Here is a 26,599-nt window from a genome sequence, read left to right as displayed (position 1 = left end):
TTAATAACCAATAACTTCTGTGCATCTTTGCATCCATTTAGTCATATTTTGTGTAACTTCATTAGAATTCTTTAGCTGTTTTATTGTACTACAAACTGCAACATCCGCTAATGACAATTGCTCTGTGTTACAAATCCAAATATTTTTTCCTAATTTGCTATTAAGAAACCGTAAACATGCTTGATGTTCTTTCTGCGTTTTTGCCCTGGACAGTTTATAGCAAACATCTAAAATAGTATTTGTTTCATGATCTGAAGCAGTTGCAGTAATACCAGGTGCTACATAATTAAGATAGCGTAAAATATTAACTTCTCCTCTAATTGAAGATACCATCGCTGATCCAATGACTAACTCAGGACCAAAAGTAACTATAAATTAAAAAAATATAAATATTAAATACTCTAGAAGTATTAAATAATTTTTCATATTGAGATGCTGAACCTTCAAGCCCTTAGCTGATAATTATTTTAATTTATAAAGCAAAACAAAAAAAAGAATTGTTCAATCAGTTTCAAATATTAAAATTAGAAACTATACCACTGACCAAAACATTATAAACCACTGCTCATGTGTTAAATGCCATTTGTTAATTATGCTATTCAACGGGTCAGGTTTAGTATAAACATTTATTGGTTAAAAAAATATTTTAAAATAATTTGATGTTGTTAATAATAAACTTTTCTAAAACATTATCTAAAACAATAAAGATAAAAGTTTAGTTTCATAATTCTTTCAAATCATAGAAAGCAACCGTTAACTATAAAAAAAGAAATAAAAGTTCAGCATTTTCTCAAATTTACATAAAAATATTATGCTAAATACCATCCTTCCAGATTAAAGTGACGCTCAAAATATGTTTTACATTAAAAATTGGCTGAGTTATTTGTTGAATAAACTCTTCAGCTTCAGGTGATAAAGATAAAACACTTGAATGAACATAAGATTTAACTTCAAATCCAATTTCTTTTTCCTTCCAAAGTTTCTGAATAGCAAAAAGGGAATAAGGTATTTGCAAAGGATTACAAAAGATTACTATCGGAGTTGAATCTTCAATCTACAAAATGAAAAATTATATTAGAAATATATAAATATAAAAATTTTAGTATTTAAATAAGATAATAAAAGATCATAATGGTACAATCAAACTAGATGTTATGACTTCTGTTACCTTCATTGGTGAAGACAATTTATTATTTAGGTTATATTCTTTAAGTAAATTTTCTTTCATGGATAACATTTCTAGCTTCAAAACTGCTAATTTCTTCAAAATCTCTAGTTGATGTTCTTCAAGCTTATGCATGTCTAATACTTGCCTCTAAAAGTAAAAAATAAATCAATGAAAGAGATTTGATTGTGACATTTAAGGCTAAGCTAAAAAATAAAAGTGCAAATTTTCATTATTTGTTAAGTATATGACAGGAAGAAATTAAATACATTCATGGCTGACATATTAGTCATTGGTCTTACAATCTATCAAACCTAGAATTGAAAAAATGTGTGTTTTTGCATTAAATATTATAATTAAAATTACGAAAAATTATAAATATATTGAGATTCGACTATCATGGAAAGTACATTGAATGAATATCATCTAATAGTGTTTAACCTTTAATATTATGTTAACCTGTTGAGACACGTTGTTGCAATTCTGTGTTAAGTGTTGATCCAAGCCTTTTAAGTGGGTGCTTTCATGATGTATGTTATTAACTTTATACATGCAGTTTGGCAAAATTATATCTTTTTCGTAAGTAATAATGGGGCTTACGGAATACATCGTGCTTCGTTCGACTTTTCAATTTCTCGGAAGATTATTTTTAATATCAATCCCGATCGTAAAAAGTTTACAAAATGGTGCTGACAGAATGTCAAACCACAGCATATTGCAGATGTCAATTTCGCACGCTGCTGTTATAATTTTATAGTTGTCTTGAAGATATATTAATTCAAGTGAAAATAGAAAAAAAATGTAGTAACAATATTTAAAGAATTCTGATTTGATTATCCAAGTTCCAAATAATATTCCAAGTAACAGACAAGTAATGATATTTAAAATTCCCGCCTGGTAGTTTTCGATTTTTTTAATAAAAAATCATCGCCAAGTTTATAGAAATGAAGAAATTGAAGCAATTTATGAAGGAAATTCAATTAGGATGTGCTAATGAAAAATAATTTTAAGGAATATTGAAAATTTTGCTTGCTCGATTTTTTTCTCTTATAACAAATGTGTGTGACATGGCTTTATAGCTCAACATTGGTCATACTGTTTCGATAAATATGAGTGTTTGTTTTAAACAAGTTATTATAAATAATAGTGTTTTAATAATTATTAATAATGACTGACTTTGCGGACAAATGAATTGTCGAAAATTTGTGTAAAGTGCTTATAAATCAACGATCGAGATTTGTCACAACAGAATGCTGTCATGGCGGCAATGAGTTCGACCAATCAGGAGCCGCGTTTCTTATGTCTCGATATGTTCTAATTTCACACTACGTTTTCGCGTCAGTGAAATTGCTTGTGCGTTTTTTAAATGTTTTGGTATTAATATTAATAAATGATACTTTTTATAAAAGGTTTTTTGATTTGTATTTATTAGACAATAAAGCATAATGCATATGTAAATTCGTTATGCATATACCGGAGCGTTCTTACATGATTGAGCTTGCAATTGCAATGGCGCAAAGTCGAGGCGATTAAAACATGGATTCACTTTCAATTGATTTGTGTCATTATTTGTATACAAGTGTGTTATTGTTTGACATGTGCTAAGAAGGTATTTGGTGACAGTTGGAGTTTAGCAAAATGACAGGAAGGGGAGCAAAGAAAAGAGGGCGGCCTCCGAAGGTTGTAGTTCAAGAAAGGCAAAAGAAATTTCAGTATCACTTATTGAAAAAACCAAAATATTTATTGAATCAAAATAAAGCTTCTGATTCGACTGCGAGTACGCCTTCGGCGTCTAGGGCTTCATCGCCTCAGGGAAGCGATGGAAGTAGACGCAGTGGGGCGCGAACAAGGGGGCAACGAAAAGCAAACAGACGTGGTGGATTGAGCGGTTCAGCATACCAGAGAAGAGGTTATAATCCTAATGTAACTGATTTTTTGGAATCTGAATATCATTATGGATCAGATTTTGGCGATGAATCGAGTGAAAAAAGCGATCTGGAGGAGGAGCAGCTAGGAATCCATTCTGATACAGATGATAGTCTAGGTGGAGATGCAAGTAGTGATAGTGATTTTTCTATAAATAGTTACAGTAATTTAAGTGGCACACCTAGAAGAACTATAAGTCTTATTCGACCACCAAGCCCTGAACCCTTATGGCTACAGAACAGAGAATTACCTCCATTAAAGTTACCCAGTTCATCAGAAGATTTACTTGTTAGTTCAGACTTAATAATGCCAGCTGTAAGTATATATGAAGTTTTGCGCCACTTTCGTCAATTAGTTCGTCTCTCACCATTTCGGCTGGAGGATTTTTGTGCTTCGTTAACCTGTGAAGAACAGAGTGCATTGTTGACGGAAGTTCACATAATGTTAATTAAAGCATTATTGCGAGAAGAAGAAGTGCAACAAACTCATTTTGGTCCTCTTGACCAAAAAGACAGTATAAATATAACATTATATTTAATTGATAATGTGACTTGGCCAGAAGTTCTCCGAGTGTATGTTGAAAGTGATAAGTTTTTTGATGCAAAGGTTTTAAATATTCTAGAATCCTGTGAATATCCATATACATCAGTGGAAAACAGAATAAAAGTTTTACAATTTTTAACTGACCAGTTTTTGATTACTAATCCAGTTAGAGAAGATTTGATGAGTGAAGGTATTTCAATATTAGCTTTATCATTCTATTCTGTTTGTAACAAATTGTAGGCAGTAATAAATTTAGTCTCTTTGATTCAAATCTACAGAATTTTAGTGCAGGTATCACTTATGGATTTAGTCTAAGACATTTGAATTTTTATTGTACAGATTATATTCAATAAATTTTAATAATCTAGTTAATTATAAATAACTAGAGAATTATGCAAACTGGTAATCAACACAAACTAATCATGATCAATTGACAACCACATGCTGAAACATGCATCCTTAACATTTAAATGTCGATTTACTGATACCAAAAGTTTTTATTTGCTTATAATTTTAATCTAGCACTTGTAATTTGATGATACCTATTTTATAATTCTTCAGGATGTTTACAAATTTAATAACAAAAATTAAGTTCAGAGTTTTTACATCATAAAAATATTGGCCTAAAACAACTATATAGCATAAATATATATAGCATAAAACAACTATATTGCTCTGACATCTAATATATATATAAATTATGTAAAGGTCCTGTACATTATGATGATCATTGTCGAATTTGCTTTCGCTTGGGTGACCTTCTCTGCTGTGAGACATGCCCTGCAGTGTTTCATTTGGAATGTGTCGATCCACCTTTGGAAGATGTTCCAACAGAAGACTGGCAGTGTGTTATTTGTAAATCGCATAAGCTATCAGGAGTTGTCGATTGCATTTCCCAAATTGAGAAACAAGGATTACTATGTCGACAGGAGCATCTTGGTTTTGACAGACATGGAAGAAAATATTGGTTTCTGGACAGGAGAATATTTGTGTGAGAAAATATGAAAAACATTCTTATCTTTTATTACTTATTTAGGATGTGATAGTTTGATTTTGTTTCTCATATATAAACTTTTTTTTTGTATCATGAATTTTTGTTATCAGCAGTATACTTCTATGATTATAAAATTTAGCTGATTTTTTGTGGCAAATGTGAAGAAACCTGAACTAACCAAAAAATTAAAATAAATCATTATACCTTGATAATAAAATTGCAAGTACTAGACTAAATATTTGTTATGTTTAAATAGAGGTTATTAGCACTTTAATTAGATCCTATAGGTTTTATTCATTTTGCTAAGATATTCATAAATAAATGTTTATATATAAATACATAAAGTAGTGGAAATCTGAATTATTTTGTATTATGTCTTACATATAAAACCATATCAGAATATTTCACTATTTGGCGCCATAAAATCATAGTTTCAATATAATTATTGCTATTAAAATGTGCATACATATATTTTTTTTGAAGATTAAATTTAACATAAAATAATATTTTTATAATACTTTTCAAATTAGGGAAAGTGAAGATGGAAGTGAAGTTTGGTATTATAGTACTGTGCCCCAACTTGAAGAACTCTTGTCTGTATTGGATAAAAGAGAATTTGAAGTAGCTCTTTGCAGAGAATTGGCTGATTTTAAAGAAGAAATTGTTCGGCAAATGGAACTTACAGAATCACTTACAAATCAGTTGAAAGGGAATAAAAAGTCATATTTTGAAATTGAAAATGGTCAGTTAATTCAATTATAATTTATATATTTCAACTATTACCATATATATATAATCTTTGTGTATCATTGTTTTAGCTAATATTCTAAAATTGCAAAAAGATCGCCAAGAAATTTCTAAAATTGGGGATGAATCATTAGGTACAATTCACTAAAGTCCTTAGCTGCTACTATGGATGTAACAGAAACTCATTTTGTTTGACATCATAGTTTTTGTTTTGTTCATATTTTACCATATTATTTTTTCTTCAATGCCTATGATGATTTTGTTGTTTACATTTTTTTTATTTAATCCTTATTGCACTAGCTCAAATGATAAGTATTTTATATGCATTTCAGTTTTAGTAATTTAATATTTCAATATTAGTTTCTATTGAGATATAATTATATAATATTCTTACTTAATGTATTGCTAAATTATAAAAATATGTTACATCTGTGGTTAATATAGTATAGTATAATATTTTATCACATAATAATTAGACAATTGATTTAATATATCTCACAATTCAGATGACAAGTCTAACTCTACTGAAGTTGAACCAGGAAGCAGTCTTTGTAATGATGTTGATAATTGCACAATGACTCAGATGTCAACGGTAACAACTACCACAGTTACAACTACTACTGGTAATTTGAAATTCAATATCAAAAGTATACTCTAGTTACAAATTTATTAATTATTTTTCTCAATTCATAGTGACTGAAACTACCAGAGTTACTCGTCAGAAATTAATGCAAATTAATAATGGAACTCAATATTTTAAACTTGGTTTGGAAAACTCATACAAGTCGTATGTTAATCAATTTACATCAAATGTAATTGCTCTCAATAAACCACAAAGAAATGAGGATCGAGATAAAAAAAGATATTTATCACATAAGTTTTCTTTAACTCCAGCATCAGAGTTCAAGTGGATTGGCACAATGAATGGTATACTTTAATTTGAATGCAATTATATACATCAAATTAACTTCTAACATGCATGCTATTTTAGGTACACAAACTTACTTGATAAATACTCTTCGCCAAACACTACTTGCCCTTGAAAATTCAATTCAGTCAGCATTTATGCATCCAAATTGGAGTTTGCTGCGCAAGAGTTGGCTAACTGCTGTTGGCGCTTGCACCAAGCCTTCAGATTTTTCTAAAGCTATGATTATTCTACAAGTTTGTTGCTATGCTAAGAAATAATTTATAATTTTATACACAACTTTAATTTTTTTATTTTCTATTTTATTTTTAGGCTTGCATTAAATCTGTTGTTTTTGCTAATGTTTGGCATGATCAACTAGGTCATGTAAAATTACATAGAATTACAGCAGTTGAAAGAGAAGAGAAGAAAAAGTTGGACAAACGAGAAAAACGTGAAAAAGATGATGAAGAAGAACGCAATAAACTCACATATAATTTTGTGAAATACACTTTAGGTTTGAAGCATCAGGTAATGAGATAAAATCATTATTTGCGAATGTTTCAAAACGGTTATGTAAATAGTTTCAAAATTTCTGTTACAGGTGTGGAAACAAAAAGGTGAAGAATACAGAATACATGGAATTTGGGGATGGTTATGGTTATCAAGTGCTAGAAAATTTAAATCAGTCAAGTCAAGTCGTGCATTGTGCTTTGGTCCTCACCAAATAATGTTGAAAATTGAAGATAAAGAAGCAGCTAAAATTTTATGTTTAGATACCAAATCTTATGAATATTTGAAATCAAGAAATACTAGTGAAAATGATCATAATTGTAAGTTATTTTCAAGCAAATTACGTAATATGTTTTATTGTAATGTTTAAACATTTTTATTGCACATTTTAGTACCCGAAGAATTGAAAAATGTAAAATTTTTACCGATATCTGCCTCACGTTTTGAAGAAATAGATGTTTGCAAAGCTTTAACATCACCTGGTAGAGTTTTGTACCCAAAAATAGCGCATGCGAGTAAGTTGGATGATTTTTTGGCAAGGCGTATTCAGTTGAAGGTGAATGAAGAAAAGGCTTGTACTCTCAAAGCTAAAGAAATAGGTGCTGATAATGATGAAAGGACAAATAAAGACAAAAGTGATGTTTCTACAGGCAAAACTGAAATATTAAAAAGCGTTGCAGAGAAGATTCAGAAATTACGAGTTCAATATGCTAATTTAAATCGCTTGGCTAAGCCTTATAAATGTTATTCACCAGGTTGTAATGCAGCTTTAACTGGACAGCACACCTCAGTTGTCTCTAATTGCTATTCTCCGCTGTGCATACAGAAATTAAATTTGCGCAGAGAGCTTCTGCAATTGTTGAGATCAGCGCACAGCTCTGCTAATAATATTAATTCAAAAAAGACTTCAATATTAGAACAAAAGCTATCTGAATCTAAAGTAATTGAAAGCAAAGAAAAAGATCCTGTGAATATTACGAATAATATTTTGAAAGCTTATAGTTCTGCAATTACATATGATACGAGTCTTGTATCATGTTGTGCTGTTAATTCTGTTACTGTTAAAGAAGAATGTATCAACAAAATAGATGAGCATCAAAATGCAAATACTACTAGTTCATTGAAATTAAATGAATCAGAAACAAAAGATCTTAAAGAAAAAGTAAATATTAAAGCTGATATAGATATTACTGATAACTCAGAAAAGATTCCTAGATTATCATTAAATAATATTACCACTGATGATGATATCAAAAATGTTAATCAATCCCATGATGCAAATAATAGCTTTGAATCCACTTTGGATAGTCACGACATGGATACAATGACTCCAGAAGCTATTAATGAAATGATATTAGGTGTTAAAGGAGATAATTTTATAAATAAATCAAATGGTAAAGATGATGAGGCGAGTTGTAAAAACGATAAATCAAAATATTATACTAGAGCTAGACCAGCAAAGCAACTGATCACCACAACTCAAATAACTACAACCACTACTACTGTCACTCAAACAGTACGCATTGTTGATGGAGTCGTTCAAAGCATTGATGGATCATCAAGTCAACATATTCATGATAGATTATCTCATAGTTCTAAGGAAAAAAATTACCTATCTTGCAGTGCCATGTCTGCCAATTCACAATACCATGCACAATTAAACAGACGATTTTGTACCAACAAAACAACCAAACGTGAGGAGGTCAATCCTGAAACTGAATTTGCAGAAGATGGCAGTAAAAGAATATATTCAGCTATTAACACAGCTGGAAAAATTTATTTAAAGAACAATAATGGTATGAATGGTAAAAAGAAGAAAACACAACACATTAAGTATCCAGTTGTAGCTTCATTTCGTACTAGGAATAAACATAAGACCATAATGGTATTACCGCAACACGAATTAAAAACTTTAGCTAGACATGCTGGTAGATTGCCTGTAAATGGTTACCACCACTTAGCAAAGGTGAGTACATTTTTTTCACAGCTCTTTAATTTTCTAGCTAAACCTTGTTATCATTGTGCTCTAATCTGTCGCAGCTTATTTTTTTTGGTGAAATAAGAAAATCAGGGATCTCACTTGTAAATTATATTATGTTTTTTTCCTCAAATATATTGTGTTAATCTCATAAAATATATTATGTTTAAATTCATAAAGCAAACTTGACATTTCATAATGAAATGAGGAGCATTTTTATTTTATTTATGTTCAGAAAAATCAATTACAATACAGCAATATTTGTTAATTTTACCTTTATGATTCTATCATTGTTGTGTTAAAATGTCAGTATTTTGTTTTTAGTATTAAAAAATATTTATATGTTGCTAAATTTACTTACACCGTTTATTTTATTGAGCTTGATTTTGAAAATACATTTCTGTAATAGGCTTAATTATAACAGGAGTCATTGTTAATATTTATGACATTAGTGTTCCTTGTCTATGATTATGCAAATTCCATGAAAATGAATTTATGGGGGAAGACTGCTTTAGAGGCTTAAAAAAAACGATTTTTTTCTGTTGCAAAAATGTCTTCCAATTTTTTTTATTTTTTATTTTATCTGATTGGCGTGAAAGATAGGAAAAAAACTAAACGTCCTATCGAAACAAAACAAAATTGATTGTATTAAGATTAAATTCTCTTCTAGTTGATCCTACAAAACCTTAAAAAAAAAGTTATAATTAACCCACTTTTTAAACAATCTAAAGTGAGATTTAGTATCAAAATTATATTATTTATATCATATTATGTTATTAAAATAATGGAGTTACACTTTGAAAAGAGAATTGTCTCTAATCTAAGTAAATACTACAGAATACAATGTTATATAACATTCTTCAAAAGTGATTTATATTTGAATAGCCAAACACAGCAGTGTGGCCATACCCTTGCTCAAGGCCTCTTTTTAAAACATGCTGGTTGTACCGTACAGTTCATTTACGGTCATTGGCAGCAGTTGCGTTGCAACTGCGTATTGTGTGGACTTGCTTGAGATGGGATGACATGGCGGTTAAACCATCTAATAATGATGGAAAACATCAGGTAACAACAGAAACTGAGATCATGTCTTTAGAATTATTGAAACATAGGCACGTGGGAAAATTTATGGAGAAAACACAGTATCTTAGAAGACGTGTTGTTATACCACTTGAATTACCCAAAACAATTAGAGGTAATATTGCGTTGAAAATAAAATTTATGTATTATGAAACTATTTCTTATCAATTTTTTTTTTTTTTTTTTTTGTAGAAGTTACTTCAATAAGAAGTGGTCTTCGAAAACGTAAAAGAGCTGAATCTCCACAGCATACAGAACCACAGGTTACAGAAGAATGGGTAGATGAAGATAAACTGGAACTTTGGGAAATTAAACAATATGGTGACAAGTAAGTGTATCACTATTTTATATTATATTATATATATATATATATATATATATATATATATATATAAAATATAATATAATATGATAGCAATCAATTTAAAGTATTTAAAGGATGAAATATTATTGACAATTCTTATCATATGCTTGCCTCTAATACTTTTGAAAAAATTCAGAATAATTAATTCTGGTATTTATGTCTGATTAAAAAAAGATATATATGATTTAAAAAATTATAACATTGCCACTCTTCAAAATTTTGTATCTTTATTTTATATGCATTGTTTATGTACATGTACTTACACTATGAGATATGCATGCAAGTTTTAATACAGAAACCGCTATGCTTTTTGCCTGTCATTGCTTGTACTTTCAACACAATACAATAGTACAATATTACCTTAGATTTTTTTACCCAAAATAGTTGCTCCAATAATGTCGCCTATAATTTTTATGATTCATATTCAAATCTTGTGTTGACACCCCCTAAGGCGTGCGCGTATTTTTCGCAGGCGTAGCATTCAAAGTAGGATCGGCCCTGATTATTACTTAATTTCATATTTTCAGTGAATTAATTTGTCAAATACTGCTCATATGTGTATCATTCAATCCATACATATACTGTATCATATATTATTTTGATTTCTGGTACATCTCATCTGCTTTTCTTATTCATTATCATGAATTTATTATACATATTCCAATATTGTCTAGACTTATAAGTAAATTGAAATTTTTGGCAGATGACAGTTTTTATTTGTTTTCAATGCCAAACAATGTCTCAAATATTATCAATTTGAAGTAATTTGCAGCCCAATTGTCCAATTAAGAGAAGGATAATGATATTGCAATTATATTTTAAATCTATGACCACATGGTTACAAAATCAAAAATAGTATATTTAATATTTACACAAGGAAATAACACATAACAAATAACTGGAAATGTAGGAAGCTATTTGTAATAGATGAAAGAAAGAAATAAAAAAAGCAGGAATTGTATATGTATATGGTATATGTATATTAAAATATGTGTGTTTTTAAATTATTTTAGATTGGACAAAGCGAATATTTTGCCTGTCACTCGTACTGCTACAGGTAAGTTGCCTCCTGTCAGAAGTGCACATGATCCTTCACCTACTACTGGAGGAAAGCGACTTGTTGAAAGTGTCAGCGGTAAAGCAACTCCTGAAGAAATCAAAGAGAAAATGGAACAACAATTAAGAATGCAGAGAGCAGCACATCAACAAAAAAGAGCTCTGGAACTAAAGAGCATTCAGAAAGCTCCTTCAGCAGTTCCAGGTAAGTTAACAAATTATAAAACTATTTAATTTCTCTTATAAACAAATTACTTGTATAATCATATTACTAACACATGAATAAATTTCTTATAGACAAATATAATCATAAAAAAACTGCTAAAATTATTTAACTTAAATTTAATTTTCAACTTTTAAAATTGGGAAATTTTGATTTTATTATGTTGTTTTGCAATTAAACTCTTGTATGTTTTATTTATATAATAATTTCAATGTATTTCTACATTGAAAATTACATACATCCAAAAATTATTATTAAAGATCCAAATACAACTAATTGATTACATTTTTCTAATTTATTTTTAAATTGTTCACTATATTCATATTTAGACATATCCATAAATACCTCTGAAATATGTTCAATTTGATATTTATGTTTCATTGATTTTTACAGTTTCAAATACGGAAAATGCTGTTAGAATAGTCAAGAAAGGTCTTGCAAATAGTAAAAGTACTTTGACGTCATTGTTAACCAGTAACAATACTCCTTCACCACCTCCTGCAAAGGTTCCTATTGGTACTAGAAGGATAATCATGACCAAAGGAGGTGTCATAACAAGTAAATTATATTAAGCAGTATTATATTGTTATAAATTCACAAAAATAGATATTTTTATTACTTCAATAATATACATTGGACATTGTTTTAAGGTCCTACAGTGAATAAGGCTGGCTCAACAGAAAATCCACAAAAAGTACAAATAATTCGTGGACCTGATGGCAAAGTGCAAGTTCGTGGATTGATGCCTGGACAGCAAATAGTACAAATGCCCGATGGAAAGCTTCATGTCTTAAGTAGCAATCAACAAATTCGAAGTAAGTTTTTTTTTATAAGATTGAGTTTAAAAAATTTGTTTCTAAATATACAGTATAGAACTAAAGTAATAGAAATATATATATATTTTATACAAGTTTTTAACATTTATATTAGAAAAATACACAAAAAAACTGTGTATGCTACTGCAAGCCATTTTTGTGAGCTAATTAGTCCGGTCAATTTACGCATTCAAGATTACAATAATTTATAATGGGCGGTAACTTGGTAAAATTACTTAATAAAATTATAAAAGAGAAGTCCTCATCAAGTTCTGGTGTGAGCTAAAAAATTGTCACAAGGTCAAAGGTAAAAAAATGAATTATTTGCGATTTTCAGCTGGATGATCAGTCAAAATCACCTGACACAAGAGTGTATAGTATAAAATTATTGATGAAAAATTATCAATACCTTTTTTCCTCGGAGTCACCGTTTTAAAGATATATTACATTGAAAAGTACGTTTAAACGCCACCTACAAGGTAGTGTACTTAACGCGTTTTTTTTTTTGTGTTTGCCCCAGTAGGCCCATTTCACAGGTGTTGTGATTTTGTTTGTTTCGGAACTATTGCAAAATAATATTTGTGAATTTGTGTTGGTAAAAATAAAGGAGGTACTCATAAAAAAGCAGTTAAATTTATTTATAGTAGTTATAATTTTCTTATTGTCGTTCTTATTGTTCTTTTTTTTCTGTTTCTTCTTCTTGTTCACTTTGAGTATAAGTAAATTGTCCCAATAGCAATTCCTCGTTGGTATCATAGCAGTCCTCTAAAGTTGCCTACTCAACATTAGAACAGGTTATATTAGAACACGATTGGCAATGACAATGCATACACACCAGGAAACAAATGAGTGCAACTTTTTTGCAGCCACATTTAGCATTACATCTTCTTTTGCAGTTGCAAAATATTATGTTAAGAAGTTTCTCTGTGGCTGGTGGAAATTATGTTTGCACTGGTTCCAATGCATTGTCGACCAACTTCAAACCCCAGTATTTTGGGTCCAGCTGATTACCAAGCCACACTTAAACTTGGTAATATACCCGACTTGGTAAGATGTTGATGAGCAGCTACTGAGGTTGGAGGAAGACAAGTTGACTAATTTCCCTTCTTTTTATTGCGAGTATTTTGAACGAAACACGCATATCGAAACTTATCTAAGCAAGTTGTTAGGAGCTCTGTACATAGCCAGAACAACAAATACCGAAACGTCTGTATTTATATATATCTACCATTTACCATTTACCTGAAAATCGTGAAAAAGTCATTTTTTGAGGAACAATGAGGACTTCTAAGATTGCTTTTATAATTGTATTTTAAGCAATTTTACCAAGTTAGGATTCATTATGAATTCTTGTAACCTTCACCCTGATTTTAGATTTAAATTGACCGGGCTATACATTAATGATAAAACATGATAAACCTAGTCTTTATTAACTTCTCGAAAGATAAATGCATGTTTTCAGTGTTTGAATAGAGATGGATTATTATGTTGAATTAATATTTTCTGGGTATTTGAATTTAAGTTTTGCTTTGTTGCAGCTCTGAGAAAATTTTCAAAGCCATTTGCTTTTATTAGTTTTGATAATCATTGATCAACACACTTTTTTAAATCAATAGTTTAAATTTTATTATGTTTACACAAAATCTCTAAACTGATTTTAAGTATTCAAAATGTGTATTGATTTGTTTATTATTTTTCTTGTAAACCGATTTTAGATATTCTGAATTTATTCAGGATATATATTTTAATTTGCATACTTTTTAGATTTGTGGAAATATCATTAACCCACCCCTTAACTTACCATGACGAGCAGAGCCCGCGTACGACGGCTAGGCCAAATGTAAATATTAAGGGCATAGCCCACGTACAACAATCGGGCCAGAATATTACGCATTATGGGTTTCGCCCAGTACGCCATTCGCAACTATTACAAAATATTTATTTATACGAAACTATAAGACACAAAATGATTTTTATTTTTGTGATAAACTGTACACTGGGTAAGAAAATAGTCAAGAACAATGCACTGGCTTGAACAACTTTGACCTAACATTCTTGAAAATAAATCGTAAGTGAAGGGGTTAAACAGTTTTTTCATATCTAATATTTTTGTCCGTGTTCTATTACAAAGTATGTGATTGCTTACGTTTTCTTTTACTTTGATATACTGTTAATGGGAATTATTTGTCCAAAACCGTTCTGTTAAAATTTATCTGTTGAAAACTTCAGCAATTTTGTTAATGCAAGAACTATTTGCTAGTTTTTAATTCTTTCTTTAAAAAAAAAAACGATTTTTAATTAAGATACAATTAATAAAAAGTTCATGTTTGCCTAGTTTTATTGCCAAAATATTTTGATAGTATTAATCTGTGTCTGAAATTGAAAGTCCACAAGCTTATTCATTATGATTTTTTATCTCAGACTCTCCAGGAAATTCAACGCCAAATTCTCCAAAGCCTGTGCTACGAACAGTAGTGAGACCGCAAACTGCAGGCAATGCAAACCCAGCAAATAAAACCATTAAGCCTGGATCTGCTATTGTAATTCGACAACAAAATGCTAATTTATCACTACCTTCTAAAACACAAAATCCAACATCAAAGACAGTTACAAAGTTGATTCAACCCCAGATTGTTCCTGGCAATTCACAACAAATTATACAAACTCCTAGTGGGCAGAAGATTGTAGTTGGTAAAAATATAATCCCGGGACAAAAATTTGTTGTGAGCCAAAACCCACAGGTGATTGGTACGCAACAGCAACAAATAGTTCTGAGTGGTCAAAAATTAGTTACTGTAAATGCTAGTGGCTCACAGATAATACAAACACCATCTGGTCAACAATTAGTTGCTGTTGCGGGGCAACCAGTGGTTGGTGGTACCAGATTGTTGCAAGCTGGAACTCAACAGATAGTTGTTAGTGGAAATTCTGTTGTATCCAATCAGGTAACAAAACTAAAACTAACTCTTAGATTAGCATAACGAGTTTATTTATTTTATATTTATTTCAGGTTATACAGCAAAATCCAACTCGTTTGATTTCTGGATCACAACAGATAGTTGTTAGTAATCCAAATCTCGTTCAGCAATTGCAACTAGGTAAAGTTCAAATTGCTACCATAAATGGACAACAAGTTTTGATAAGAAGTACTGGAAATAATCAAGCGCAAATAGTTGCACAATTATCTTCACCAGGGCAATTAAATCAAGGAAGTTCAAACAATCTTCAAGCTATTCAATCTAGTGCAAACAGTTTGCAGACTGTAAAGTCTGTTTCTAGCTCAAATATGTCTCAAGAAAGTGGCAGTACATCTGATAGCAGTCCAGATGTTACAAATATATCCGCAAATAAACAATCCCAAGTGTTAGATCCTCAACAAGTTGCAGCCCATACTCCGCAGACAGTAGTTAGTGGACAACCCACACAAAACACATTGCCTGCAGCTGTTGCACCCATCCAAAATAACATTCAGCACCCAGAGAATGCTAAAACTAATTCTAATTCACAAGGTCAATCTATTACTGATAAACAAATGACAATGGAACAATCACTCTTGATTGGCCAACCTCCTGGTACAGTTATTAAGTGTGTCACGGCGCAAGTTATAAATACACCTCAGGGACCAAGAATAGTATTGCAAGGTCTTCAAGGCACCGAATTTACGGCTCAACAATTAAGTACAGTTCAACAGCAAGTAAAGCAACAACTGTTAAAGGGTTAGTATCATATAACTAATTTAATTGTAGAATTAAAAGATAGCTTATATTTACCTCATTTGTTTATAATTATATTATAGCACAAGAAACAACTGGTAAGCAAGGTGTTCTTGGTCCAACCAAAATATACCTTGCTGTCCAACCACCACTTAGCGCACAACAAAAATTACCCCCTCTTGCTCCTGTACAGGATTCTTGTCCAGAACCTCAGGTTTGAGTACTAGCATATTATTAAATATATGTATATGCATTTTAACACTGAAATCAGCAAATATTAAAAATAATAATAATATTCTATTGTTTATACAAACCTGCTATAGAGCCATTTTTGTTTTAACTCTTGTTAACAGTAAACAAAAAAATTATAGGTTGAAAATAGCAGTCAGTCATCCATAGCAAAAAAAACACTTGTCAATGGCCAAACACCATTTGAAGTTCAACAACAAATTAATCAAACCCTGGAAAACATAAAACAGGAAATGGATCATGAAAAAGTTAAAGAGATAGAGAAACTAGTTCCTGGTCAGGCTTTTCCTGAAGGGGCAGACAAAAATTCTTTTATATTAACTCCTGACTATATACAACAAAGTAAGTAGTTTTGTTCTAAAATGTTTCCTTTTTTATTAAATTGTATTGATAAATATATATTAAATAAATTTATTATTTAGCTATTAAAAATGCTTTAAAACAAGAAAATTTGAACCCAGAAATTGAAGAAAAACTTCTTCAATTACAAAGATATCAAGAGAAACAAATGAAACATGAACCAGGCATAGTAGATTCCCCTGTGAGTCCAACTAATGTTTCTAAAACATCTTTGAGAAAACGTCCCCTCAGTTCTTCTTCTAAATCTATAGATGAAGATTGGATTGAAACAATTCCACGTAAAAGGCCTCCTAGAAATAATAATTCACAAGGGGCAGATAGGAGAGCTAAGTATGTTAATTTGCCTTTTTAAGGTGCACTTTTTCCACACCTTGTTTTATATACTACTAATAACTTTTACTAACAAGATGTTTGAAAGATTCATTAGCTTTTCCTTTCAATCCTTTTCCAAAATATTTAGTATGGGAAGAATTCTAACATAAACTGTTTTTTTAAATTTCATTTAAAATTTTCATATGTACGATTTTATTTTGAATTTGATAATGTAACATTTATGGATGTGTTTCAAAACCTGATCATATCTCAAGATCTATTTGCTTACTTGTATTTTTTATTAGCAATGTAAATCTAATGTTTGCATTAATGTATTTGTTATAATGTAACATATTTTGCATGTAAATGATTTATTAGATAAGCAAAAACAGTTTTTTAATTTGCTTTTTTAAATGCTTGTATTTTATTTTTAAATAGTCATAAGTTTTTTAAACCAGCATGAAATAATTTATTTGCTGTGGACTGGTTAATTTATGAATTTTCACAAATCACTTTTTTAAATGACATTCTGCATGAATTTAGAAAATGGTTCAAAAGTTTAATATATTTTATAACCACCTAAACTACTAATCTTAACACAAATGTTTTTGTAAAGTGTGGTGTGATTTTTATGACATACTGTTTGTTTTATGGTAACATACTTTGTCATGCTGATATTTAGATCAAATAACTAGTAAATCAATGATAAGTGATAGTGATCAACAAATATATCACTATATGTTATTATTTGAAAAACTAATTTATCAATGTTCATATGATTTTCAATTTTAATTTGTATGACTTAACTGGAAACTGTTTTTATACATAGCCTAAGAGAGATCATTTATTACGCTCTTAGAAATGTATGTATCTGTGTGTTGAATTGTTTCCAATCTAATAATGTAGTGTTTGCTGCTGGATTTTTTATGATTTTTTTTTATTTAACAAATGAGGTTGTGGAAATTCTGTTTCTGTTACTCATACTTTGTGACACCATTATTAACCGTACTGTATCATGCTTGTTTAGTATCTAACAAAATAATGTATTTTTTGTACTTAACAAAAAAATCACTGATTCTACTTCAAGGTGTAGAAAAATAACTTTATAATTTGAGAAGTGTTGAAATATTTGACAATAAGCAATATGCAAAAATATTTTGTTTGAGGCTCAAAGATAGGTTGAGTAGCTGGTTCTCACATTTAAAAAACATATTTATTCATCTGCTTAATTCATTTGCTTTTGTATTATTATCATAAATAAATATATATTTTTATTGTATGTATTGTTTATAAATGCATACATACGTGCATGATATATATATACACATATATTTTCTGCTTTTTTTTCATTTATGAAAACACCTTTCAACATAAATTAATAGTATCTTCCGATAACTAAAATTGGACTTCTGACCTGATGAATATAGTAAACCTGTACTAAACTATTTATACATGGACACAATTATACACATTATATAATGTGTATGTATATTTATGTATGTGTGTATGTGAACATATCCACCTTGATTATTACCATATTAATATAATGATTCAAAAATGCACACCTTTCAGTGTATATATATATATATATATATATATATATATATATATATATATATATACAGATTAAAACATATGCACACATGTATATATGTACATACATTCAAATGTATGTACAAATGTTATAATCTGTAATATTATTATTTGGTGTCTTGTCCGAAAGTAGTTTCATATAAACTGAAAAACGTTTCATTACCATTTTTAAATCCATTGTGCCTGGTTGACTGCTTTCTTTTGATACTTCATCCATTTTATCTTCTTCAGGACTATATCTCATAAATAATTCTTTTATTGAGTTAACTACTTTGGTACGACGTCTAACGTCGCGTGCATATAACAGCAGTCCACTAAATGCGATGCCCGGCTGTGTGACGCATTCTGGTATCGTCGAGTATACTCGTCGCTCGTATCTTTAAACTCGTACATAATATTCGTACTTGTACTCATGCTCATACATAATAATTATTTATTTTTTTATTTGACTATTTTGCTGCAAATACACACACACACACACACATGTATATATATATATATGTGTGTGTGTGTGTCTTTGCAGCTAAATAGTCAAACTAAAAAACACTACGATTCCACACGGTATGTGTGTCATCATTCAGCATGTTCAATAGAATTGAAACTAGGAAAAAAAACGCGACAAAAAATTTTTAAGGCATTGTTTTATGAATACAAATCAATAAAATAAAATAATGAACTAGAAGTTAAACAATAAAATTATGACATCCATATTTTTTTACTTTTTTCTCAAAATTCATGTCACGTGGCTTTCTATATAAATTTATTAAAATTAGGAAATCCATTTTTTTTACTTTGTTCTCAAAATTTGTCAGTTTATTATTTTATTTTATTTGTTCGATTTTTAATAGAACGATTTTTATGAAACTATGTCTTGAAAATTGTTTTTCTTTCCTGGTTTGAATTTTGGTAGACATGCCGAATGATGACACACACAGTGTCGAAACGTACATAATGAATAGTTAATTACTTTTTGCTTTTTGAGACTATTGGGCTGCAAATAAACATTTCAAGAATATGTTTTAACGTCAAACAAAAAAATCTAATGTGATATATATAAATATATATCTATATTATATATATATATATATATATATATATATATATATATAATATATATATATATATCACTCATGCTTCTCATTCTATCAGCAATGTAACCTAATATCCTATAATAATAATACCATTTATCCATATATAGATGAAAAATTTTAATTTAAATTGAAAATGTATCATTGCGGTATTGCAGTTTGATGGCAATGAAAACTAACATTAAATTTTACTAAAGTTGCAGTTTAACTTAACTCATGAGCAGAAGATCGCTACATATGCAATCACATTCACATTTTTCTTTTCGTTTATCTTTTTAACTTATCTAACATTGCCGGTTTGAATGTGTATGCTAGTATATGTACATATGTATATTATTATATGTATATATGTATATTATGTGAGATAGCTCTGTATGAAATTTCTTATTGATCGTTATTTATTAAAAATTCATATTTGTGATACGTATAATTTTTGAGTGGTATGCTTTATAATTTACTTTTATTTGTAATTGTTTTATTTACTGAATTTGAGTATTTTTAATTCTTGTTTAAATTCTCTAGTTTTTCTTTAAAAGGCTTTGTGTAAAGTATGCAAATTATTTTTAATGTAAATAATACAACATTTGGTGTTATATTGGAAATATAATTAGAGTATAATTATAGTATAGTTTAAAAGCCAATTTCAGTTGGTTTCCTTTTAACCTTTTATAGTGTTGGAATTTACACAAAAATATGTCATAAAACATTTTATCCATTCATTTTAGTTTTTACTAATGTTTGCAATTTTATGATTATAACTCACATATCATTTTTTCAGTTTGTAATGAAGTTTACATTTGCATTTAAAATGCTAATTTAAATACTAGACAATATGTCAAAACAAAATTGTTTGAAGTTTTGTCATTGTCATTTTGTTTCATTTGTTTTTAACTGAAATTAAATTAAATTAAACAATTAGGCCAGAAACACCAGACATAGTACCCAAACAAATAAATATGCCTGGGAAGACAGTGGTCAGGCGCCTTACAGGACCTGCTGGCCCAATTAAAGATAGTCAAGAAGAAAAAAGAAAGAATCACATCCAAAGTAAACTCCAAATATTATTATTTAGACATAAAGAATTGCTTAAAAAGGACATATTAAAAAAGAGAGCCTTACTAGAGAAGGAATTGCAAATTGAAATACAGGTAATTTTTATTTTACTTTATCTATGCTTATGATATGTGTGCATACTGAATTTTTATTATTATTTATTGAATTATAAATTATTATTGATATTATGAGAATGAATTAAATATAACAATTAATATTTGTATACTTTACAGAGAGATCTATCTAATGAGCTGGCTCTGAGAACTAAAGCTGAGCGCTCTAAACAGGATGAGGTGAGAACTGGCAGTGGAAAGAGAAAGAGCACTGCAACTACCCCAACACCTTTGATATCTCAAGCTGGCAGCAAATCAAATTCACGTGTTAGAAAACAAAGCCAAAGATCTTCAACAACACCTCCTGGTTTAATGTCAAATCGTGGCTCCAATAAAAAGGAGAAACTGTACTGCGTGTGCAGAACTCCATATGATGATACAAAGTATGCCATAATTTTTTTTTTCTGTTTATTTCTTTTTTTTTTTAACTTGTATAGTAATATATGCATATACATATTATTATTATTATTTTTATTGGGTTCTGCATAAGGATATTGCTGGCCTTATTTAGATGGCTCAGGGGGCGGAAGCGGCCCGCATGCCATATTTTTAACACGGCCAATGTATATGCACACATAATTACATATATAATTTTGATGTATTATAGATTCTATGTGGGATGCGATCTTTGCAATAACTGGTTTCATGGAGACTGTGTTGGAATCAATGAAGAGCTCAGCAAGAGTTTATCTGAGTTTGTGTGTACTGAATGTCGACATGCTAGAGATACCAAGGAATTATATTGTTTATGCAGACAACCTTATGATGAATCACAGTATGTATTGCTCACTACTAATGACAACATTTCCAACAAAACTTTTATGTAACAATTATTTATTTAAGGTTTTATATATGCTGTGACAAATGTCAAGATTGGTTCCATGGACGATGCGTTGGTGTATTACAGTCAGAAGCAGATAATATTGATGAATACATTTGCCCAAAATGTCAACGGAATAATTCTTTTAATTTTGCAACTCTGAGGGATCTTACACAAAGAGATTATGAGGGTCTCAAGAAGCTGATAAAGCAAATACAAGTAATATATAATCAACTTATTTAAATGTCAATTATTATGTTAGATAAGAAATTAAATGTTTTACTGTCTCAAACAGATGCACAAAAGTGCATGGCCGTTTATGGAACCTGTTGACCCTCATGAAGCTCCGGACTATTACAAAGTCATCAAGGAACCTATGGGTAAGATATTTCACTAATAGCTTTATTTTAGTACTACGTTTTTTATATATTTTTATTAATAATAAATTCTGTTATATACAGATTTGCAAAAAATTGAGCAGAAGATTAACGAGCAAAGGTATAACAAACTGAGCGAGTTTATTGGAGATATGACTAAGATCTTTGACAATTGTCGCTATTATAATCCAAAAGAGTCTCCATTTTATCGATGTGCTCAAGGTTTAGAAAGTTTTTTTGTGCAAAAAATTAAGTTTTTAAGGGAAAGATTATTTGAAACAAATAAGTGACTCAATAACTGATTGTAGATTATACAATTTTATCATAGTGTTATTTAAAGTGTGGAAATATAGCTGCGTAAATAGTTTATATATTTTTTGTGCATTACATTCGTGCATTATTTTTTAATTGTATAATTAATTTCATATTATGTTAAAATATATTTTAGTTACATAGATATAGTATTGTAATTATTTAAAATGATTATTTTGTTTGATGATAGAAAGCTAGATATAAGATTCAAAATGTAGAGATGTAAATACATATATATATATATATACTTGTTGTAAGTTATGTATCATTATAACTGAGGTTTATTTTCTTCATTCTATCTATTTTAAATAAATATAGAAGCTTGTTTGTTTATGAGCCTTATAAATTGTAAAACAGAATCATATTGAAGTTTGTATATAACACATTGTGTGAGTGTAATATAGCTTTTATATATATATATCAAGGGGATTACTTTATAGTGCTTATGAAATGTTACATTTTAAATGTACAGAATGAACTAATTGTATATATTTTAATCTATTTACTACATTTATATTTTATTAAATTAATTAAAAATTGATTTAAATATGTAGATGACTGCTATAGCCCATATATATTTAAAATTTTAAAATTCAGTTTTCTATCAATCCATAATGTTCGGATTGTAATTAATCGCTGGTTATATTGCTACTTTTTATGAAAATGTGTTTAATATATATTCTTAAAAATCTTGTTTGTATAATCTGGATTATTTAATGAAATGGAAAGCATATTTTGCTATCAATGGAAAAATGTTAATTTGTTGGTGTACAGCATTTTAGTTGTCATTGGATAAGTGCTTTAATATTATATGTAAATTTATTTTTTATGGACTCCCAATAAATCTATTAGAAAATATGTTAAAGTTATTACTTATATTACGATCGCCATAATGTATACAGTAAAAACGGTTTTTCAGAACCGGACCAAAAATGCGTACACGGGATAGATGAAATAACGTACCCTTAACTATAACAATTAGGTATTATATTCTAATTTTGGTATATGTAGGTATCATTATTCATTTATAAATTATATTATTTATGTAGTGACATTATAATTAATAAGCAGCTGTAATTTCGTAGACGTTGCGCGCGAAGTTGAGTTGTTTGCGAATTGGTTAGCGAACGCATGATTAGCCTATGTGCGATCCCCGCAATCAAACATGGTGGATGTTCAGTGTTTGTCTGGGGATGCTTTGCTGGGGACATTGTGAAAATTGATGGTATTATGGACAAAAAACAGTCTTCCACAACATTGTTCAACGGCACGCTTTTCCGTGTGGGAAGAGAATAGTCGCTCGCGGATTCGTTTTCCAGCAAGATAATGATCTTAAGCACCCTTCTAAATTTTGTCGGGATTACATAGCAGCCTAAGAAAAGCAGAAAGAATTCAAATATATGGAATGGGCTCCTCAGTCGCCGGATACGAGTACGAGTTGGACAGACGAGTGAGAAAATTGCAAACAACTAATACAAAACAGCTTTGGACGTCCCTACAAAATCGCTGGAATGAAATAACGACGGAATCAATATGCGCTGCTGTTATTCGAGCAAAAGACGGATATTTCAAAAAATCAAAAATGTAGAGAAATATTTGCGGGTTTCTTTGTGAGTTGACATATTTTGTATAAACAGTGATTACATTTTCATAAATATTGATACTAAAAAATGAACGAAGAAAACCATGGTTTCTTGTACATTTCAACAGGATTGTGAAGTGGACCCACACTTTTGACCAGTAGTGTGAATTTTCTGACCCAGCAGAATTGGCACTAGCCACGATGGTCAGTCTTTATTTACTTGCTTTACCATCATTACAAGTTTCCTTCTTGAAAACAATTTAACTGCCATTAATTATTAAAAATTAGATTATTAAAAGATTAGAGATTATTAGATTATTAAAAGTTAGAAATGTCTCAGTTCGGAAAGTTGATTTCTCAGTGATCTGGCGATAAAACGATTCATCCAGCGATTTCAATTTTACGCGCTTTCTCGCATATTATGGGGTCACTTATGGCCAGTTTCAAAACTCACGCTTGATGAAACTAGTAGCGTGTTTTGGCGGAGCCTCGTATAAAATCTTGTTCGGGGTTTTCTTCTCATTTTTTCTTTCATATTTTATAAGTCAACGTTTCGTATGCCTGTAATTATTTCAGGGGCTTGCGTAGACCATTAACCGTGTTAAGTTTGATTTTAAACGCTAAACAAGTTTTTTAAAACATTTAATTGCGAAGGGCAGGCCAAAAATTCCGCAAAATTGTAGCAATATAATTACAGTTTGGGATTGAATTCTCTATTTTTTTTATATTTCATGTCAAATTATCGAGTCCTAATAAATAAAATAAGCAAGCTAAAGTCAGCAGTAATTGTTTCGAAATCTTTTTTTTGTTCGGGGTTGTCTTGAATGTTGGAAAAGGTTCTTATAAATATATTTGAATAATCAGATCTTTCTTGTCAAAAAGAAACAATACAATATGACTGTGAAAGTTTGCAAAATCGGATAACGGTTTGAAAAAGTCTTGTGCATAATACAGTTGTAGATTAAATTGAATAATTAAGACAATTGAAACTGTGCATGGATTAACGATAAGAAATAAATCCAGAAGCTGTAACGGGAAGTACGAGATATCTCTGTAAAGTAACATGAATAAGATTAGTTCTTATAATAGAATTAGAAGCCTACTTCTAATCTTTACCTTTACAGGTTGTTTATTTATAACTCTAGTTTTTAAGTTCCTAAACAAGAAGTTTATTCGCTAGAAAATCTGGCTCACTAATTTTAGGTTTTTTAAACGATTCAAGTCATTGTTAATATCGATATTAACAATGACTTGAATCGTTTAAAAAATCTAAAATTAGTGAGCCAGATTTTCTAGCAAACCAACTTCTTGTTTAGGAACTTAAAAACTAGAGTGGAGTGAGATGAGAGAACTGGAGAATAAAATTGGAAAAAGTATGAAAAGTGTGTATATGTGAGTCGAAGTTTGACTTTTTGTTTTAATAACGGTTGCACCGATTTCAAAAATTTAAAAGCCATTGGATAAAACTCGATAAGGACTCGCGATGATTGAATAGTTAATAGCCATTTTTTTTAATAGTTAGAAGAAAAGTGCAAATTTTTTCGTCCACATTGTAGACAAGCTCTAAAACGGTTTCAAATTTTTTAAATCTATTAGTCGGGGATCGTGCTAATTATAGTTTTTAGTAAAGATCAGCCTGGCCGTTTTTTCATAGTTAATTGTGAAATTTTTTATCTGAAAGTTCTGTTCTAAGGCAAAATGCCAATTACGCTTACGTTTAAGCTTTGGATAAAACGGTTGATCTCATGATAAAAAGTGCAGTGTGCCGTTATTCGTTTACATTTAAAATTTAGCAGGAAGAGAAATATGGATCGCGCCAGTAACAAAATTATTCTAAATGCTTGTGTTACGAAGTTTATTATCACAAGATTACAGTTCAAAGGGCAACCGAGATTGTCTATGTAGCGATGAAACAGTCTGCATATTTGTCTTGTTTTAGAATCCGATGACGCATTTGAACTCCCCATATTCGACGAATACATTCACATTGTGATTTGTAAAATTCATTAAATATATATTTATATATATATATATATATATATATAATGTGTTTATCTTTGATTTATGATTTACGCGTATGATTTAAATTTATTTCACGAGAAAAAAATATTTCAAAATATCTAATTACAAATTAAACATTTAATATCAGGATAAACACAAAAAATATTTTGAATTAATCGTTTAAAATCGCGTCAGAATTGCAAATTGTTATTAAAATTAGTTAACTAAAAATAGTCTAATGTCCAATAATATATTGATGCGTCTAGCGTCGTCGACGTCATTGCGCTCCATTTAACATCATATGGTCAAGGGTTAAAAGTTTCTTGTTTGCAAAAATTTTTTTTGTTAATTTTGAAATATCATTTTTCTTGCTTAAATAATAATGGTCAGATATTTATAGGTAAACTATATCAATTCCTATATTTAAGAAACGGAATGTGTTTGATAAGGAATACCCTTGGCGTTTTTGTTATTATTCTCGAAATTTCTTGATGTCTTTGACCCTTGGCGACTAGATTAAAATTCTTTAGATATGTTTTTTACTTCCTTAATAAATTGATTTTGAGCCATCTTTCTATTAGTGTACAATGTTGAATTAGTTGTATTAGTCGAATAATTTTAAATTCTATATTGATATAGAGGCTTTTTATGTAATATTAAAATCGTTATCAACTTATATCAATTTCAACTGCGCAATTATATAATATTAAAACAT

At 29.6% G+C, this 26,599-nt stretch overlaps 2 protein-coding genes across 2 annotated transcripts; one reads left to right on the top strand and one right to left on the bottom strand.

Annotated features, from left to right (window-relative positions):
- Window positions 1–2,009, bottom strand: LOC113375423 (probable aminoacyl tRNA synthase complex-interacting multifunctional protein 2). The gene is made up of 4 exons (XM_026615361.1): window positions 1,625–2,009; window positions 1,169–1,315; window positions 823–1,054; window positions 1–368 (listed from the first exon to the last, which is right to left on the bottom strand). The coding sequence occupies exons 1-4, from the start codon at window positions 1,772–1,774 to the stop codon at window positions 1–3; spliced, it is 897 nt and encodes a 298-aa protein (XP_026471146.1). The 5' UTR covers window positions 1,775–2,009.
- Window positions 2,010–2,512: 503 nt separating this feature from the next.
- On the top strand, window positions 2,513–22,341 carry LOC113378827 (nucleosome-remodeling factor subunit NURF301-like). The gene is made up of 26 exons (XM_026619442.1): window positions 2,513–3,824; window positions 4,343–4,625; window positions 5,159–5,370; window positions 5,447–5,509; window positions 5,882–5,998; window positions 6,069–6,302; window positions 6,367–6,539; window positions 6,616–6,813; window positions 6,887–7,115; window positions 7,188–8,761; window positions 9,659–9,968; window positions 10,046–10,181; window positions 11,231–11,478; window positions 11,890–12,054; window positions 12,147–12,311; window positions 14,733–15,256; window positions 15,322–16,027; window positions 16,108–16,238; window positions 16,396–16,615; window positions 16,696–16,963; window positions 20,546–20,774; window positions 20,913–21,175; window positions 21,400–21,567; window positions 21,636–21,831; window positions 21,908–21,992; window positions 22,074–22,341. Exons 1-26 carry the CDS (start codon window positions 2,804–2,806, stop codon window positions 22,277–22,279), a joined length of 8,124 nt encoding a protein of 2,707 aa, XP_026475227.1. The 5' UTR covers window positions 2,513–2,803; the 3' UTR covers window positions 22,280–22,341.
- The last annotated feature ends 4,258 nt before the right edge of the window (window positions 22,342–26,599 follow it).

The sequence above is a fragment of the Ctenocephalides felis genome, unplaced genomic scaffold (genome assembly GCF_003426905.1).
Source record: "Ctenocephalides felis isolate EL2017-DRISC unplaced genomic scaffold, ASM342690v1 CF-g0.4_SCAFFOLD_01886, whole genome shotgun sequence".
In the NCBI taxonomy this organism is placed as follows: Eukaryota; Metazoa; Arthropoda; class Insecta; order Siphonaptera; family Pulicidae; genus Ctenocephalides; species Ctenocephalides felis.
The sequence above is the reverse complement of the archived record's forward strand: the minus strand, read 5'-3'. Positions and strand labels throughout refer to the sequence as shown.

Coding starts and splice junctions, on each gene's coding strand:
- LOC113375423 (XM_026615361.1), bottom strand. CDS start 1,774: ATGTATTCCGTAAGCCCCATTATTACTTACGAAAAAGATATAATTTTG. Junction 1,055..1,168: donor AATTGTCTTCACCAATGAAG/GTAACAGAAGTC, acceptor TTCATTTTGTAG/ATTGAAGATTCAACTCCGAT. Junction 369..822: donor CACTTTAATCTGGAAGGATG/GTATTTAGCATA, acceptor TTTAATTTATAG/TTACTTTTGGTCCTGAGTTA.
- LOC113378827 (XM_026619442.1), top strand. CDS start 2,804: ATGACAGGAAGGGGAGCAAAGAAAAGAGGGCGGCCTCCGAAGGTTGTA. Junction 5,371..5,446: donor ATATTTTGAAATTGAAAATG/GTCAGTTAATTC, acceptor TCATTGTTTTAG/CTAATATTCTAAAATTGCAA. Junction 20,775..20,912: donor AATTGCAAATTGAAATACAG/GTAATTTTTATT, acceptor TATACTTTACAG/AGAGATCTATCTAATGAGCT.